Here is a 17307-nt window from a genome sequence, read left to right on the forward strand (position 1 = left end):
CACAAGCCCAAGATGCCAATAAGGCCTCCCCATCAAAGAAGATCTTTGAACAACAATTAATTGAACTCCATGAAAGCCAGGGCCCAAACTGGGATTAGATACCCCACTATGCCTGGGCCTAAATCTTGGTGCTTACCCTTACTAAAGCATCTGCCTGAGAACTACAAGCACCAACGCTTAAAACTCTAAGGACTTGGTGATGCCACTGCCATGAACCCACCTAGAGGAGCCTGTTATGTAATCGATGATCCACGATATACCTGACCATTCCTTGCCTTCGATGATCCATGATGTACCTGACCATTCCTTGCCTAAACAGCACACATACCACTGTGCCAGCCCACCTCCCCTGGAAGCCCAACAGTGAGTGCAATAGCCCCACCATGCTAATAAACAGGTCAAGGTATAGCCTGTGGAGTGGAAGCAATGGGCTACATTTTCTAAGTTAGAGCATAACAGCAAAGGGGTATGGAACAACCCCTGGAAGGTGGATTTAGCCTTCCAGCAGGGGGAAGTCCAGCACGCTGTCAACAGTGAGCTCCAGCGGCTCCGAGGCCACGGCCGCAGCTCCGCCTGAGTTTGCACACAACCCCAGCGTGGGGAGAGAGGAGGATCTCGACTCCATGTTTCAGAGAGCCGATTTATTATTTTATTATATGTATTATATCAAAGGAAAATGATATATTAAAACTCTACTAAAAGAATAGAAAAAAGGATTTCATCAGAAGGGTAGCAAGGAATGGAAAGGAATCATAACAAAATCTTGTGATTGACCAGAGAGTCTGAGACAGCTGGGCTGTGATTGGCCATTAATTAGAAACAACCACATGAGACCAATCAAAGACTGCACCTGTTGCATTCCACAGCAGCAGATAAGTGCTGTTTACATTTCGTTTCTGAGGCCTCTCAGCTTCTCAGGAGAAAAGATCCTAACAAAAGGATTTTTCATAAAATATGTCCGTGACACCAGGCTGAGAAACGCCCCACACAGGCCTTCACCACCAGCCTGCTCTCCCAGCACAGCCTCCCAGGCACCCCACTGGCACAGTGGTGTCTTTTCCTGCAGCAACCACCTCAGCCCAGCCTGGGAAGAGCTTTCAGCTCAGAAGGCTCTTAGTGGCCTGGAGACAGCCTGGTGAATCTTCCTGCTGTTTTCCTGCCTCCTCACCACTTGCAGGCTTGGCTGTCAGAAAGGTAAATGTTTTTCAACCTGAGAGGCAGTTGGCATAAACAGATGAGGGACTGAATGAACAAATAACCATTTTATATTTATGAGGTGCCAGCGCTCCCCACAGAGAGCCTGTTGTTTGTCAGAACATCACATTGCATTTCAATAGTCAGGGATGAGTAAAAAGCAGCCCTTTTATGTAACAGAATTTCTCCATCTCACAGCATCCTCCATCCTTCAGCTCCCCCTCCTCCCTAACTCTCTGCTGACCAAGCTCCACAGTACAATTCATTTTGCTTCCCAGAGCTTGGTTCAAGGTTCCCTAACACTGTCCAAGGAGGCTCAGCAGCTCTCCTCCCTCCATAAATGCCACTTACCTGCATGACCCTGTGCAATAAACCCTCACTTGCATATTCCCACCATAAATTAGCACTTAAACTTTTGAAGATTGCAATTTTAGGGGAGATTTTATGTAACTTTATTGCTCATGTATCAGTCTCCAGCAGACCTCATGTGCTCTTCAAGGCCAGAGCTGCTCAAGGCTATTTTGTGTCTTGGTGTTGCTGGCAGACAGTGAAAGGCAGATAATGTTGTTATTCAGAGAAATGGAAAGTTGTGAGAGGCAGTAATTATACAAGAGGTCCCCTGCCATCCCCAGTACAACATTCTCTTGCCCAATTCCACAGCTGAGGATATTGTTTTCATGGCACTGGTCCCTGAAGCTCCCAAAGGTCTTTAGATGGGAGGTGTGCAATCTCTCATGTGAATACTTTCTCCAAAAAAAAAATATATCCTTTCAAGACACTGCCTGGGCTGAATAAATGAGTTAATTTTCATCTGAGCCACAGTGTAATGAGGTCTCACCCACCACCTCAGTTCTACAGCCTCGGGATGCTTCTGTCAAAGTTAAGGGAACATGACCTTCAATTTGAAGATGACCAAAAATAGGTTGGCTTTGTCCTACAGCTTATCAATGGCTGTGATCTTACCAATGGCAAATATCTCTATGCCCAGGTTTTTCAAGGTCTGAGCAGCCAGGTTGGCATCATCCTGGGATTTCCCATCAGTCAGGAGGATCACCAACTTCTCAGCCTCCAGCCGAGCACCAGCATCTGGTTTCAGATTCTGCTCCAGGACGTGGGTCAGTGCCAGACCTGGGGAGGGGCAGAGATGGAGGTTGTGCCACAGCCTTCCAAAAAAACCCCCATGCCTTTACTGTTTTTCCTGCTCCCCAGGGGCCACAGTCCCCACAGAGCACATCATCCATGGGAACAGCTCCCCGCACTGTGGCTGCACTCGTTATTTAGAGCCCTGCCAGGTGGGGTTACCTGTAAAGGTGTTGCCGCCCTTGTAGCGCAGATTCCTCACGGCCTCCAGCAGCTGCTCCCTCGTGGAGTGAGCACTCAGATCCCACTCTGTCCTGGGGTCACTGCTGTACTGGGACAGCCCTGGGGAAGACAGGAGCCATGGGCATCCAGCCAGCCCAGGGGAGATGCAGGAGGCCCACTCTGGGAACCAGTGTCAGGATTGGCAGGGAAGATCTCACCAAATAATGACAGGGACTGGGGGTGAGCACATGGGGCTTCTAACTCCCCTTCTCTGCATGGTGCTGAGGAAATAGCATGAAGTTGAGTCAGGGGAGGTTTAGGCTGGATATTGGGAAAAGGTTCTTCCCCCAGAGGGTGGTGGGGCACTGAACAGCTTCCCAGGGCAGTGGTCACAGTCCCAGGCTCTCAGAGCTCAAGGAATGTTTGGATCATGCTCTCAGGCACTGGGTGGGATCTTTGGGCTGTTCTGTGCAGGGCCAGGGCTTGGACTCAATGATCCTGGTGAGTTCCTCCCAAATCAGGATATTCCACAGTTCTGTGATTCTCTGGTCCTGCCGTGCTGGCAGCGAAGCAATGCCTCAGACCCCACGGGGTACAGGGGTACACAGCCCTGTCATGATGATCACAGGTATATGATAAGGTGCCAAGGTGAATCCAGGTCAAACAGTCAGCTGCAAGGGCTGAGAAGGATTTACATCATCGTGTTTCATGTACAGCCTGGCTGTCAGCATCACTCAGAGCTGGAAGCAGCCCCATCCCCTGCTGAACTCACAGCAGCCCCAGTGGGGCATTGCCACTGCACCCAGTGCTTTGGTGGCTGAGCACCTCGTCAGAGATGGCAGCAAATCCCAAAAGTATCTCAGCATCACCACCCAACCTAGGGCTGCCCAAAGACAGCACTGCTGCTCATGTGCAGATATTTTTCACGGCCACTAGAGGCCAGAGCTTGCTGCCAGATGGGAAAAGCTTCCAAGACCAGCTCAAGGACCCCATCCTAAAGAAATGAACAGCTCCCAGGAGGAGCACATCACCACGGGGACAAGAGCCCAAGGCCCCTTCAAACATCAACATCCCAAGGTCAGGAAACAGGAGCATGTCCTACCTACTCTGATCTTGTCTTCTGCAATACTGAATGGGGAAATCAAATTGCTCAGGAACTCCTTAATGAGCTTGAAATTGTTGCGCCCGATGCTCCAGGAGCCATCCACAAGCAGGACAATGTCAGTCATGGCAGGAGTGTCACACTGAAACTGGGAGCCTGCAGGGGAAAGGTTGGATACTGAGAGAAGCAGTTGTAAGGAGGAAAACCTGCTTCAGCTTTAAGATAAAAATCAAATCTGCTGTGCAAGGCCTTGTCTGGATGGTGGAATGGACCATCTGCCAGTCTGGCACATGTCAGCATCCTGTGAAAACCATGGAGCCAAGGATAACCCATCTCAGCACCTCGAAATGGAGTGGTGTGCAGCTGCACCTCTGCAAAGAAGGGGTTAAAGCTGTCAGGAAGCATGTGCTAACCCAAGCACTGCTCTCTGCAAGCTGTCAGCTCCATTCCATCTCTGCTCCAGCCCAGTGCTTCCTTTTATCTAGCTTAAGTCTCCAAGAATTGCAGGTGATTGCTTAATTCCATTCCATCACGAGATCCCCTGTGGGCTACAATTATTTCATGGCTTTATATTAAATCCAATCTCTCAGCAAAAACCTGCTGGCACCATGGATGCTCCAGCTCTGCCTCCCTCCCCACCCCAGGCCTTCAGCTCAGCAGAGGACAAGATAAGGCATTTTGCTAATTGGTTGCATCTTCCTTGAGTAATTCTCAGATGGGGAATTTTCCACCTTTGGTGGAGGGGAAACAGATGATCCCACTGAGATTTATCAGGCTCCAAGGAGGTGTGTCTCCTCTCACAGCCATGGATTTCTTCTGGGCCAAAGGGGATGCTCTGGCCCATCCCATTCCCACCATTCCAGCAGAGCTGGGAGCCATCACAATCTCAACTGAACCTGAAGGCTCCTCATGGATCAGATATCTGTGAAACATGAAGAACAAGCCCAGAAGGAGGAGCAGGCTGGGTAACAAACACCCCTGGTGCTTGGAAAGGAAACACCTTGGAAAGGTCCATGGCTGGGGGTGCTCTGGTGAGGAACACAAATGCTTACGTGAATCTGCCAGGAGCAGGGGGAGATGACAACATGAAGAGAGAATGGTGCCAAATCAATTAAAATCAATAAATTAAATCATCTGGAAGGAATTTTTGGCCTAACTCCAGCTTTCCTGAGAATTCATGTTGTTCTACAGGATTCCAAATTTCTCCAGTGAGCTCTGACCGCTCCCAGAGCATGAGCTAGGGATTGGAAACACAACCAGCAGCACTCTACTCTGGGGGGGCAGAGGGTGGGCTGGAAAGCTGGAATTCAGTGAGTGTTAGGGAAAACAGCAGGGGAGAAGCAGCAGGACATGTTTGAACCCCCTCTCACCTCGTCTCAGTGAATCCTTTGGGGTTTTTTCTTTTCCTGGAGACTCTCGCTCTGCGTTTGCAGGATTGTGCTGGGATGATTTTGGGGCTGTTGATGCTGTTTCTGTCATGCTGGCCTCCACATTGGGCTGGTTTCTTGTCACTTCTCCTGAGCTCTTTGGCTGAATCCCCTTCTGCCTTTTCCTTTCAGCTCTGTCCTTTGCTGTGCTCCAAAGAGAAAAATCCCCTTGTCCCAAACTGTGTTATCCCCATCCAACCCCACATCTCAGCTCATTTAAACCACATTTGGCACAGGTGTAGGGGGCTCAGAAAGGGTAAAACTCCTACAATTTTATGGAAATAGGTGGATGGATTGTCACCACCTTCATTCACCTCTCTGAGAGGGCTGAATGTGGTCTCAGGAGCTAATGTTAAAAATGGGTCACATCAACAAGTGTGTTGTTCCCATTATCATCAATGACGAAAAACAATGAATGTTTACAAAATATAAATCAGGGAAAACATCCCATGGCACCTCATATCCATTTGCTCTCCAGAGCTCAGCAATCTGTCACTTGCAACCACCCCAAGCTCTAGTGCAAGGCTTTTTGGATAATGGCCCTGGTGGATCTTTCTTCCATCAACAGGTGGAATTCCCTTTTGAGCCCATGGAAACATGAGACTCTGTAGTTACATGCAGTCCTCAGCCAGGGAGGTTGAGGAAATCCTCCTTGTAGAGGACCTGCAGGCAGCCTTGGGACACAGAGCTTAGGGACAAAAGCACCATCAGCTGCTCAGGGAGCAGCTTGTTCTCAAAGGATCCACATTCAGTTAAAGGATGGGTTTGCACCTGCTGAATTTGGATACCTGAACGTGCATTTTCAGCTTGGCTGGGATGAGGGGCAAATATTTTTAGGTGGCTTACTGTGTTTCTGTAGCTAAGAACTGTATGGAAATGATGAGACCGGGCTAGCAAGGCTCACTGTAAGAATATCTCTGATGAAGGGAGGTTGTGGTGAGAAAATGGGGATGGTTTCAGGGCCAGCTGAATGCCATGGTAGCATGGCACAGGCCATGGCTCAAAATCAACCCTGTGTGACTCCAGGATGGCGAGAGCACCCACCTGAATGTGACAGGGCAGTGTTCAGGGGTGGTGGGGTGGCCTCAGCCACCCCACTGTGCTCAGCTGCAGAGGAGGTGAGGTTCTTTCCTGATGCAGCTCCTGCGTTCCTGTGGTTGTTTCTAGTCTGGGATGCATTTCTGAGCTCCTCTACTGCAGGAAGACCAAAAATAGAGAAATTGCCCATCTAGAGAGGCCTGTGAGCCACAGTTCCCTCCCTCATTCCCTGGGTTTTCCCCATCTCCCTTTCTAACCTTCCAACCAAAATAGTACCAGGCTCTGGGATTGCCAAGCACTCTGCAGGGAGTGTGCCAGAGCAGCCGCATCCCCAAGAGCCTCAGGAGCTCTGAGTGGTAAAATTTAGCCCTCTCCACTTACTCACAAATTTCCTCTTGGCAAACAGGGCTTCCTGGGAGCCATTGAGCACGTAGACCTGCAGGGTGTATTCCTTGGTGGGGCTTAGCCCTCCCACCGTGGCTTTGGGAGTCTTGGTTTTCAGCATGACTTCTTGCTCCGAGTCCCCTGAGGTGGGATGAAGCCACAGCTTAGAGCCTGTCAGAGCTTAAATTTAAGTTGACAGTAGCAAAAGCAGCACTGAAATGCAGGGAATGTCTGCCTAGGGACTGCAGTCAGCTCCTATTCATACTTTAAATTTTGAGGAGCTCTGATTTTTGCTCTTTTTCTTCAACGTGGAGTTGGGAGGATTGAGGTGGGCTTTTTAAATCCCTGGTATGTGCCCAAATTAGAGAATTACTTCCCACCCAGTATTAGTGCAACTCTCACCAAGGAGTTGTTGAGTGAAAAGCTGGTGTTCAGAATGTAAAGACTAGCAACTGCTTATGAAAACACCCAGCTGGTTGAGGTCATGTGTGACAAAATGAGGAAGTGACTCGGAGTCTCTGGAGGTCACCAATGGCACTTGGACTCATCTTACCCCAGCTGTGCTGCCTCTGCCCCATCTGTCTCCAAGGGCAGCTGCTGCCTGCAGGGCACAGCTCATTTCTGGGGCTGGCACTGCCTGCAGACCCTTCCACAGCCATGTCCCGAGCTGTTGGACCCTGTCCTGGGACTGGGATGGCTTGAGCAGCCAAGAGCTGGAGCGTTTCTGTGCTGGCAGGGCAGTGACTGCTGCCCAGCACAGAGAGGCACAGCAGCCCCCTAAATCCCTCTGACAGGAAAGGTCTGAAGCTTTGAATGATGGCGATGGATGTTCCTGACCCTGCCATCCCTGCGCTCCTGCCTGGGGCTGGAAACTCCCCAGCCTGAGAGGGAAAGCCTCAGGCATGTGCTGCGGGGATTCCCTGCATTCCCGGGATGCTCATCAATCTCTGCTGAGCTGAGGCTCTGGGGAGGAGCAGGGCAGGCAAGGAATGAGAAACCTGCTGCTCCAGCCCGGGAAACAGGTGGGGGCTGAGCTAAAATCGGGTGGATGATCACAGGAGCTGCCGCCCTGCACTCCTGCTCCCTTTCCGGGCTCACTGGGAAAGCGACTGGGAACCAAACGCCAGCCACGACCAAGGATGGCTCAGCCCCTCCTCCCTGCTGGGGGACATTGTGTCCTTCCAACACCACCAGGTTCAACATCTGAAGTCAGGGAGTAGGGGTAGGGAGCTGGAGGGATGAGCCTACCCACGCAAATAGGGTCAGAGGCTTCCCATGCCATGTCCCTGCAGTGGTGGCAGAGCTGGGAGCTCCACAGCAGAGCCAGGCAAGGAACCTGATTCATTTTTGTCTCACAGAGTCCCAAAGAACAGTGTTTCTGGCTAAGCCTTTCCCCTAGGATGAAGAGGGCTGAATTTCCTCTCTTTCCTCTGAAGGAGTGAAAAAGGGACAGTGCCTGCATTGGGTAGCACTACTGACAGTTCCCACGGTGCCCAGAGAGGCTCCTTGTCACTGTGAAACCAACCCTTGGAAACCAACCAGCCCAGTGAAACCAACCCTTGGAGCCAGAGCAGGCTGTGGGTAACTCCCTCTGCCTTGTCTCTATTCCCCCACATAATGCTCATTTCTCAATAATGCTCATTTCTCAGTTTTAGGTGCTGTTGTGCTCCAGGTGGAGCTCAGTCCCGCTGAGCTCTGCTGGGACCCGAGCCCAGGGTGTCAGCACGTACCTGCCATGGGCTTTACCCGAACTTTGTAGCCACTGATGGTCCCCTCAGTCTCTTTCCACTTCATCTGGAGCCTGTCTTCTGAAAGGACAGTGAGCTTCAGCCGGCCCGACCCTGGGGAGGAGGAGACGTGGCCAAGCTGTTGTGGGTGCAATTCCTGCCACAAACCCCTCTGTGCTGTCTCTCCTAAGGACATGGCAGCGATTGTGGTGCAAAGGGAACCTTCCCCACCCCAGTCCTCAGCATCCCGTGGCAGCTCCTGCAGTCCCCTTGCACCTCTGCAGGCCTGGAGCCTCCCGCGCAAGGAGAATTTCTCAGGTGTTCATTTATACCCCTACAGGAAGGTAAAGCAGCCTCCCCACAGGTGGGGGCTCTCTCTGAACCCTTCACGTCTTGAAGGGCTCTCCCAGGAGCTTTCAGGCTGAATGGTTTTTTACAGCAAGTGTGTTCAGTGCAAACATGTGAAATGGGAGGGGAGCAAACGGGCTCAAGCAAGGCTCCTCAACAGGCTTGGGATGCTGAGAAATACAGGAATTCCCCAGGTGATGGATCCCACACTTCTGCAGAATGATCATTTCAGAGGCAGCTCCAAGGACCAGCTGGGTTTAGAAAGAAGGAGGGAAAAAAAAAAAAGAAAGAAAGAAAACCTGATAAAGTGTAAATAACAGCTCCTGGCAGGACCATAACTCATGGGCACCAGCTTGTATCAGTTTGCTGCAGGGAGCTGCAAGCTAAATGACAAATCTTGAGGGAAAAAACAGTATCAGACAAGGAGGTAAAGAGAAGGAAGAGCACATTCCTTTATCACCTCCAGATTTCACAGCTATCTGTTAACCCAGCTAGATGGCTGAGCCCATGTGTCACTCCTCGAATCCATGATTCCTGTCACACAAATGTCACCACGTGAAACTTTTTCACTCAGCTGGATGCAGGGTGGCAACTCAGCAGATTTCTCTCCCCTCCCTCTGACACTGTGCCCAGAGCTGCCTTTCCAGCAGGATGCCCTAATTTGCAGTGAGTGAGCACACCATAAACATCTGCACCCAAGTGCTCCCCCTCATTTGCAGCTGTCACCAATCTTTTTCCCTTTACAATTACTCGCAAAAAAAATAAATCTCAGAGTGACCTGGAGTTTCTGCTCAGTGCTGCCAAACTGTCACCCAGGGCTCCTCAGCTCCTTCATCTGGTCATGCACAATGCCCTGACAGCTCCTGACATCCCTGCCATGATGCCACCCCCCAGGAAAGCAGTGAGAGCTGGCACTGAGGTTCCTGCTTGTCTCAGCCCAACATCTGGGCCTTAACCTTTCCTTGCAGAGACTTCCTGCAGGCTGCCCAACAAGCAGATAACTATTTTGGGGAAACAAAGCTCAGATTCACATCTCACCCCAGGCAAATCTGAAGAGGAAGAAAGAAAACAGGGGAAAGAGGGGTGAAGGGCAAAAAGCAAATCCTAAAATCATGCCTAAGAGAAAATGGTAAAAGATCATGGAACAATGAGGGGAATTCATAGTTAGATTAAACATGGAGCTGTCTTCTTTTGACCAAGTGTGGTCCAGCTCCTTGGGCATCACTCTAGGAGCCCAGAAGCTAAAAAGACAAGAATGTCCCCAGACAGACCAGAAAGGACATCATCCTCTAAAGCACCATTATGTGCTGGATGCAAATGATCCCCAGTGCCATGAAAGCTCCACTGTTTCCTTGCCCTGTGTTAGATGTGCTCTGTTTGATGCTGTAACCTTGCTCTCCAGCTCACAGGGAGTTAAGCCCAGGCTGAACTGCAGAAGTCTGGAAGATACACAGCAGGGAGACACATCTGTCCCAGCCCTGCAGGGCCACCACCTCTCCAGGAACCTTTGTGCTCTTCAGACACAACCTAAAGGTGGCTCTTCCACACCAGAAAGGCTGTGCTGAGGTGCTGTAGGCATTTTCTGGGGAGCAGGATGATGGAGGAGGAATCACCTTGTGCTTCCTCACCCGGCTGCTGCACCACATCTCCCCACAAACACCCAAAGCAGGAAGGTGCAGTGTCTGAAGAAGCAAAAGCCTTTTCCTTCCTATTTCTCAGGCTCCCACAGATCACACGAGCCCCTCATTGCTTGCACAGGCTGAAATGCATCCCTGATGTGCTGAGCTGCTGCCAGGGATGAGGACAGGCCAGGCAGGGTGGGGAGGGATGGAGGGGCTCTCCCAGCTGGGGCCCCTGACCCCTCATTGCTCTTCATGCTTGGGAAAGGCTGTTGGGAGCTTCACCAGCAGACAGCAGAGCACAGCAGCCCCCTGGAACAATGCCTGGCTCTGGGAATGGCCCTGGCAGGGCTGCCACTGCCAGCAGGAAGGGCTGGGCTGTCCCAGGGCAGACAAACCTCAGGGAACAGCCCCAGCAGGGCAGGCAGGATCCTTACCTTGGCCCACTCGTCCCCAGACATGGCTCACCACAGGCAGGCAGGCAAGGAAGAACCAAGTGTGAATCAGCATTGTGAGCAGGACCTACAAAAGGGCAAATGTCAGGGAGGAGAAGTGAAGGTTGTATTTCACCACATCGAAATCCAGGTTTTGTCCATCCTGCTTTGAGGCTCTGGGCATCATGGATGGCACTGGAAGGATGGTGGAGAGGAACACACAGATTTTCCTGCAATCCCTACACGTTATTTTATCTTTTTAGTCTCTCCAATATAGCTCTCAGTGCCTTGGACTAAGCTGTGTTTACAAACCTGGTGGGGAACACTCCTCTCCTCCTGCTTGTGCCTGGGGCTGCTCTCTGGGCAGGACAATCTCAGCACTGGAGCTCCCAGTGATGGGCTCTGCTCTGACCATGGAAACCAACAACACTGGCAAATTACTGGACACAGAGATTCCAGAATAACCTCTGGTTTAAACTGTACAGAAGTAATTCATTGTGGTTATCATGGCCACAATCATTCCAGGCTTACAGACAGCACGTTTCTCATGTCCCTGGGATGCACACACCAATCACAAGGGGGAAAGCACAGAGAGGAGCACTCTGTAACAGCCAGGCTGCTCAAACCACAGATTTAATGACATCAGTTGCTGTGAGAAAGCAATTTTGCAGCAGGAGGGGTCCACAGACCCAGTGGAGTTTGTATGTGAACAGCTTACAAAGAAGGGGTTTATTTCTTATTTCATTCCCAAGTTATATGCAGTATTTGTTGGGACAGTTCTGCTTTAATTTGTTCACCTGAACAGACTGAAAGTAGACAGGAGAGACTTAACCATGGCAGAGGGTCAGAGTTCTGAATCAGTTTGACTCAGAAATAACCTCAGCAGCATGGCCAAAGCTGACTGCCAGCCCCAGCCCACGGACCCTGAGCACCCACAGTTGGCTTTTCCAGCCTGGATTTCAGAGCTGTTCAGTTTGGGTCAGGAATTTTGGTCAGCAGAGAACCACCCTGATGGAAGAAGTGCCACCCCCTCATCTGGCTCCCAGCAGACCAGGTTTTGAGCACCTGTTGTTGGCCTTTTGTCATCTCTGTGCTCCACATTTCAGCCTCACTGCTTCTGGCAGAACCAGCCCTGCGCCCCCTCCTGCAGTGACATTTCCCTTCCCTTCACCTTGATGGACAGGTATGCAGAGGCTCCTGGCAAATGCCTGATTCCCCTCAAACACAGCAGCTTTGTAGCAATTTCAAGGAAAAATAAATATGCACATGAATGAGTGAGTGACCCAGGCATGATCTGTTTAAATCAGATCTAAATTGCTGGAAGAATGAATGGAAAAGCGTGCAAGTTGTAACAGGGAGTTGTTAACCACCCTTCTCTGTCTGTTTGTTTTTTTTTTTTTAATTGAAGATGAATGGAACAACTGCAGTGTAACCGAAGCCTTTAGCCATGGGAAACACTTGCTTTATTTTTCCAGCTAATAAAATGAGGTCATTGTTTATAAAAAACAGCAAACATTTGATAGGTGGCTCTCAGAACCCTGATTGTCACCTCCAGGAAAGCAGAGCCTGCCCTGGCTGCAGAGGTGTGTGTGCCAAACAGCAGCAAAAAGTCAGCATTTTTCAAATTCCTTGAACTAAAATTTCATTTTTGCTATTTTGATATGCCACCAAACTGCTCTTGATTTCCTTGAAACTTCTGTGCAACTGCTGACAAACAGGATGCCAAACTCTGGCAAAAGCACTGGGTTGTGTGGGATCTTTTCATGTTAACCAAGGTTACATGGGATCCAAAATCCAGAAAAATTAACTCCTCCAGCCTGCACTGCTCCAGGCTTACTGCAGGCTCTGATTTGGGCAGGAGCTTCCACCCTGTTGTATCAGTAAGGATGAGTTCAATATTATCATAGAATCACTGATTGGGCTGGAAGGGGCCTTAAAGCTCATCTCATTCCACCCCTGCTATGGCAGGGACACCTCCCACTGTCCCAGGCTGCTCCAAGCCCCATCCAGCCTGGCCTTGGGCACTTCCAGGGGCAGCCCCAGCTGCTCTGGGCACCCTGTGCCAGGGCCTGCCCACCCTCCCAGTAATCCTGGTTTTAACCCAGACTGGGCACAGTTAGACCCCAGGCTGTGGATCTGTTCTGTGATTAAAGCAAGAAACAGAGACTTCATCTCTTCTGCCATCTCAGAGGCAAACCCATCACCATTCTGCCTCTTCTCCAACATTCATTTTCCTAGCTGTAAATCAGGAATAAGAAATGCACCTGTCTGAAGTGGTGGAAGCCACCCATCTGGAGGAGCTCCCTCTCCACAGCTCCCCTGCCACACCCCAAGCCCCAGCTCCAGGACTCCCTGGTGCCTCCCCATCCATTTCTGCCGTCCGTCAGTGGTGCCAGCAGCCAGCCAGGCTGAGTGTGGCCCCTGGGGCTGAGAGGAGCACAGGGACAGCAGGCAGGGAGCCCACAGCACGCTGGAGCCTCTCTCCTCTTACTCACCCCCAGGGAAGGAATGTGGAGACAGCAGCACATGGAGCAAGTGGTATTTCCAGAGCCTGGAAAACAGGGGTGTGTGGGGAGCACACCACTTTCCACTTGCTCCAGTTGTGTGCTCAGAGGAGATTTGGAGGTTAAGGCAGTCAGAGAAGCCTTTTTTTTGTACAGGAAATTTTAGAAGTAGTCACTTTAGTTAAGGAAAAAAAAAAATGTATGCCAGCCACGTATTTAAATCATCAGAACTAAAAGTGAGGATTTGCAGGCACTGTGAATTATTTCCATCCTCCACAGTCCCAGTTTGGGGACATTTCCTCATGTCAGAGGTCACCCCTGTCTCTGCACAGGAGGGCTGGCAGGAGCAATGTCACCTCCTGTTCCTCTCACTGCTGGGCACAGGAGCAGGGCCAGAAACAGCCCTGAAGGAGACAGGGGCTGCCCGAGGCAGGGAATAAATCTGTCCCACATTCCCCGAGTGCTTTGCCGGTTAAAGGACCCAAAACACACTAAAACCCACAAATTCATCAACCCCTTTCTAGTTTCTCTTGGAAACTTCCTCTATTTCAGTTCCACTATTGAACAAAAGTGGAAACGGCACCAGAATAAAAAAAAAGTCAGGAAAAAGTTCCACTTGTAGGCTGAGCTTTTGCAGCTCCCCCAGCCCATCAGGCTGAACCCACCCACACCTCCAGGTGGGAAAAACCCACACAGGTGACAAACCCTTCCAAGCACTCTCTGGCTGCAATATCCTAGAGGATGGTACAGTTTTTAGAGGATATCCTAAATAGTAGAGTATTTTAGATAGATAGTACAGTATTTAAGAGGATATCCTGCAGGATAGTACAGTTTTTAGAGGATATCCTAAATAGTAGAGTATTTTAGATAGATAGATAATACAATATTTTAGAGGATATCCTAGAGGATAGCACAGTTTTTAGAGGGTATCCTAAATAGGAGAGTATTTTAGATAGATAGTACAATATTTTAGAGGGCATCCTACAATATCCTAGAGGATAGTACAGTTTTGTACTATCAACCACAAAACAGAAGGAAAAAAAAGAGATCAAAACCAACCAACAAAGTGCATTTCTCACAGCCACATCCCCTGAAGAGCCCCAGATCCTGGTTTGTTTAGGCTGATGTCAGGGAATGTGCCCTGAAGCCAATTCACCCTAAAGGAGGGGACCTGTCCCCCCTGCCCAGCACCCAGCACTGCACCAGCTCCAAGCTCCAAGAGAGCAAAACCCTGCAGAAATTCCCATTTTGCTATACCCATACATGCCCCAGGGGAGCAAACCCCTCCTGGGCATCCCAGAGAGCAAAACCCTGCAGAAATTCCCTTTTTGCTATACCCATACATGCCCCAGAGAGCAAACCCCTCCTGGGCATCCCAGAGAGCAAAACCCTGCAGGAATTCCCATTTTGCCATACCCATACATGCCCCAGAGAACAAACCCCTCCTGGGCATCCCAGAGAGCAAAACCCTGCAGAAATTCCCTTTTTGCTATACCCATACATGCCCCAGAGAGCAAACCCCTCCTGGGCATCCCAGAGAGCAAAACCCTGCAGAAATTCCCTTTTTGCCATACCCATACATGCCCCAGAGAGCAAACCCCTCCTGGGCATCCCAGAGAGCAAAACCCTGCAGAAATTCCCTTTTTGCTATACCCATACATACCCCAGGAGAGCAAACCCATCCCAGGCATCCCAGAGAGTAAAACCCTGCAGGAATTCCCTTTTTACTATACCCATACATGCCCCAGAGAGCAAACCCGTCCTGGGCATCCCTGCAAAGCCAGCCCCGAGGGGAAGGAAGGAGGCACAGACCTGTCGGAGTCGGGAGGAGGCTCCGGCTACATCCCGGGACGGGGGCAGGAGCTGCCCTGGCGCCTCATCTGCTCCTCGCAGCGATCCAAGATCGCAATCCCAGCAGCCGGGAGGGATCGGGGAGGGGAGGGAGAGCACAGGGACAGGGATGGGGTTCCCGCACCTCCCTCTCTGCACGCACGGCTTGGCCAAAAAAAGCGTGAAAAGCGGGAGGCTGCTCCTATGGGCAGGAGCACACGGCTTTTAGGGGATTTGCTAATGAAATAAAAGAGAATCTCTGTGCGGGAGGCTGCAGGCTGATTTCCTAGAAGGCAGCAACAAGTGCTGGCTCCCTCCCACGCTGAGAGCGGCCGGGATGAAGCCAGCCCAGCCCCGCTCGCTCCCATCAACAGCTGTGCGCGCACGGATGGGGGCTGTGCTCCCTTTGCTCTGGGAAATTAAGCACATCTGCCAGTTCTGCAGGGCCGGAGGCCGAATCGTGAGCTGGAGCTCCTCAGCTGCGAGATCCAGCCCTGCCAGAGGGATCCCCAGCACCAGGAGCTGCTGGGAGGGACCCCCGGCGTGCCAAAACTTCTGCTGGATGGATTTTGGCCTCGTTGCCAGGAGGGGATGACTGACGGTGACATTTCTTGTTTCAGAGGCCAGATTTTCAGCTGCAACTGCAGGGGCTGTCAGCATCAGTCTCCCATCACAACTGAGGTTTAAGACACTTGCATTGCCATACAGCTGGAAACATGGATACCTTCGGAAGTGTCAAGTTAAATGGGGGAAAAAAATCGTAGTTTTCAAAATATTTTGCACATTAAACAAACCTTTGTTAGCTCTTCATAGTTTTGTTTTATAATCTTGTAAGTACTTAAAAGCATCACAATGTACAGACCAAAGGATAACACCAAAAGGAAGCACTTAAATAATAGAATTACAGAAGGATTTGGGTTGGAAGGGACAGAGCATGTTATTCCAACCCCTGCATGGACAGGAACTCCTTCCACTATCCCAGGTTGCTCCAACCCAGTCCTGAACACTTCCAGGGATGGGGCAGCCACAGCTTCCCTGGGCAAAAAGTGGGCAACAAATCTTCATAAAACCAAGCACAGAGCATTCTGTACCCCATGGAGAGAGAGTTGTCACTGCCCTTTGTGTAAATACCACAAGTTGCCTCTTCTGGAATTCCTGCTGGGTTTCTGATGTTGCTCAGAGCTGCTGCAGTTTTCTTTAAAAGCAGGAGAGAAAGAAATGAGCACTTATCTCCTGAGCTTTCAAGGAATTCAGATCCAGAATTAAAAATCCCGGCTCTGACACAGGAAGATCTGGAGCTGTTTTCAGTGCTCGTGTTCAGGCTGTTGTTTCCTGACCTGCCTTTCCCAAGGTGCCCACACCATGCCTAAACCTTCTGCATTTGACCTTAGTGCAAGCCAAGCACCCTGGGTTAAACCTTTGGGACATCCCAGATACCCAAACTCTCCCTAAAGAGAATTTAAAAAGCAAACAGGCAGATGGAGGTTTCTGAACTCACGCACTGAATGCTACAAATAACAACTGTGAGTTTGTTGAGGAGATGGTCTGGTTCCACTTAGGGGCTGGAAGGACCCCAATTATCAATGCAAACATCTTGCCTGGACCCTGTTCCAGGAATTCTGTGCTCCAAGTTGTCCCATTACCTCAGCACCAGCTCTGGGGGAGCAGAAATCCCTTTATACCAAGGGAAAAAAAGGAGCCAGCAGTAGGGCAATACCTGATACACAGCTGACACCAGATTCCCCAAGAAAGTCAACCCCATTTCTACACAAATCAAAAATACTTTTTTGGCCTTTCTGGGGTGTTTTTAAGGTTTGGGTTGTGGCCAAAGGAGCTGCACTGAGGACCCTGCCCTAAGCAGCAGTGCTGGCAATCATCCTGTCCATGCACAGCACAGCAGGCTAATCACAAACAGGATGCTCTGTGAACTGGAAAGAAGGAAACCTCCCTAATTTCTTGTTATTACCTGTTTTTCTATACTTAGCTCACTTTCAGGGTAGTTTGCAAGGAATATTTTGCACTGGCTGCAAATACAGCCACCCTTCAAGCAGCAGCTGACAGGGAGCTGGATTTTGGTGGCTTTTACTCATTTTTGTTCCTTCCCAGAGCCAGATTCAGACCAGGACACATTTCCTTTTGGCCACACTCTGGTTTTGGTCCCTCCTTTACCCACTGCTCCCCACTAGTTTGCTAGCAGCCTGTGATGTTGGGAATCTCTGCCTGCCTCCCTGCCGAGGTGAAGCTGATTAATGAAATTAAGCATTATTAAGGGCTGGGGACACAAAAAGCACAATCATGGAAGTGTCACCTTTTCAAGAAACAGCTGTGAACAGCAACCAGCCCTGGCTGTGAGTGTGGCTAAGCCAAGAGAGTAGCAGGAGCCTTAGACTCTACAAGG

General features: G+C 50.4%; 1 protein-coding gene across 1 annotated transcript in view; it reads right to left on the reverse strand.

Annotated features, from left to right (window-relative positions):
- Positions 1–15075, reverse strand: part of COL20A1 (collagen type XX alpha 1 chain) — a 53786-nt gene extending 38711 nt beyond the window's left edge. Inside the window, exons 1-9 of the mRNA XM_071446751.1 lie at positions 14892–15075; positions 10579–10663; positions 8178–8288; positions 6445–6588; positions 6070–6219; positions 4969–5169; positions 3599–3754; positions 2497–2616; positions 2158–2322 (exon numbers count right to left, since the gene is read on the reverse strand). Of these exons, the coding sequence (XP_071302852.1) occupies positions 2158–2322; positions 2497–2616; positions 3599–3754; positions 4969–5169; positions 6070–6219; positions 6445–6588; positions 8178–8288; positions 10579–10651 (1120 nt within the window). The 5' untranslated portion in view covers positions 10652–10663; positions 14892–15075. The remainder of the gene's footprint in view (positions 1–2157; positions 2323–2496; positions 2617–3598; positions 3755–4968; positions 5170–6069; positions 6220–6444; positions 6589–8177; positions 8289–10578; positions 10664–14891) is intronic.
- Between the last annotated feature and the right edge of the window lie 2232 nt (positions 15076–17307).

The sequence above is a fragment of the Agelaius tricolor genome, unplaced genomic scaffold (genome assembly GCF_023055355.1).
Source record: "Agelaius tricolor isolate 1412-34295 unplaced genomic scaffold, bAgeTri1.0.p SCAF_23, whole genome shotgun sequence".
NCBI classification, from domain to species: Eukaryota; Metazoa; Chordata; class Aves; order Passeriformes; family Icteridae; genus Agelaius; species Agelaius tricolor.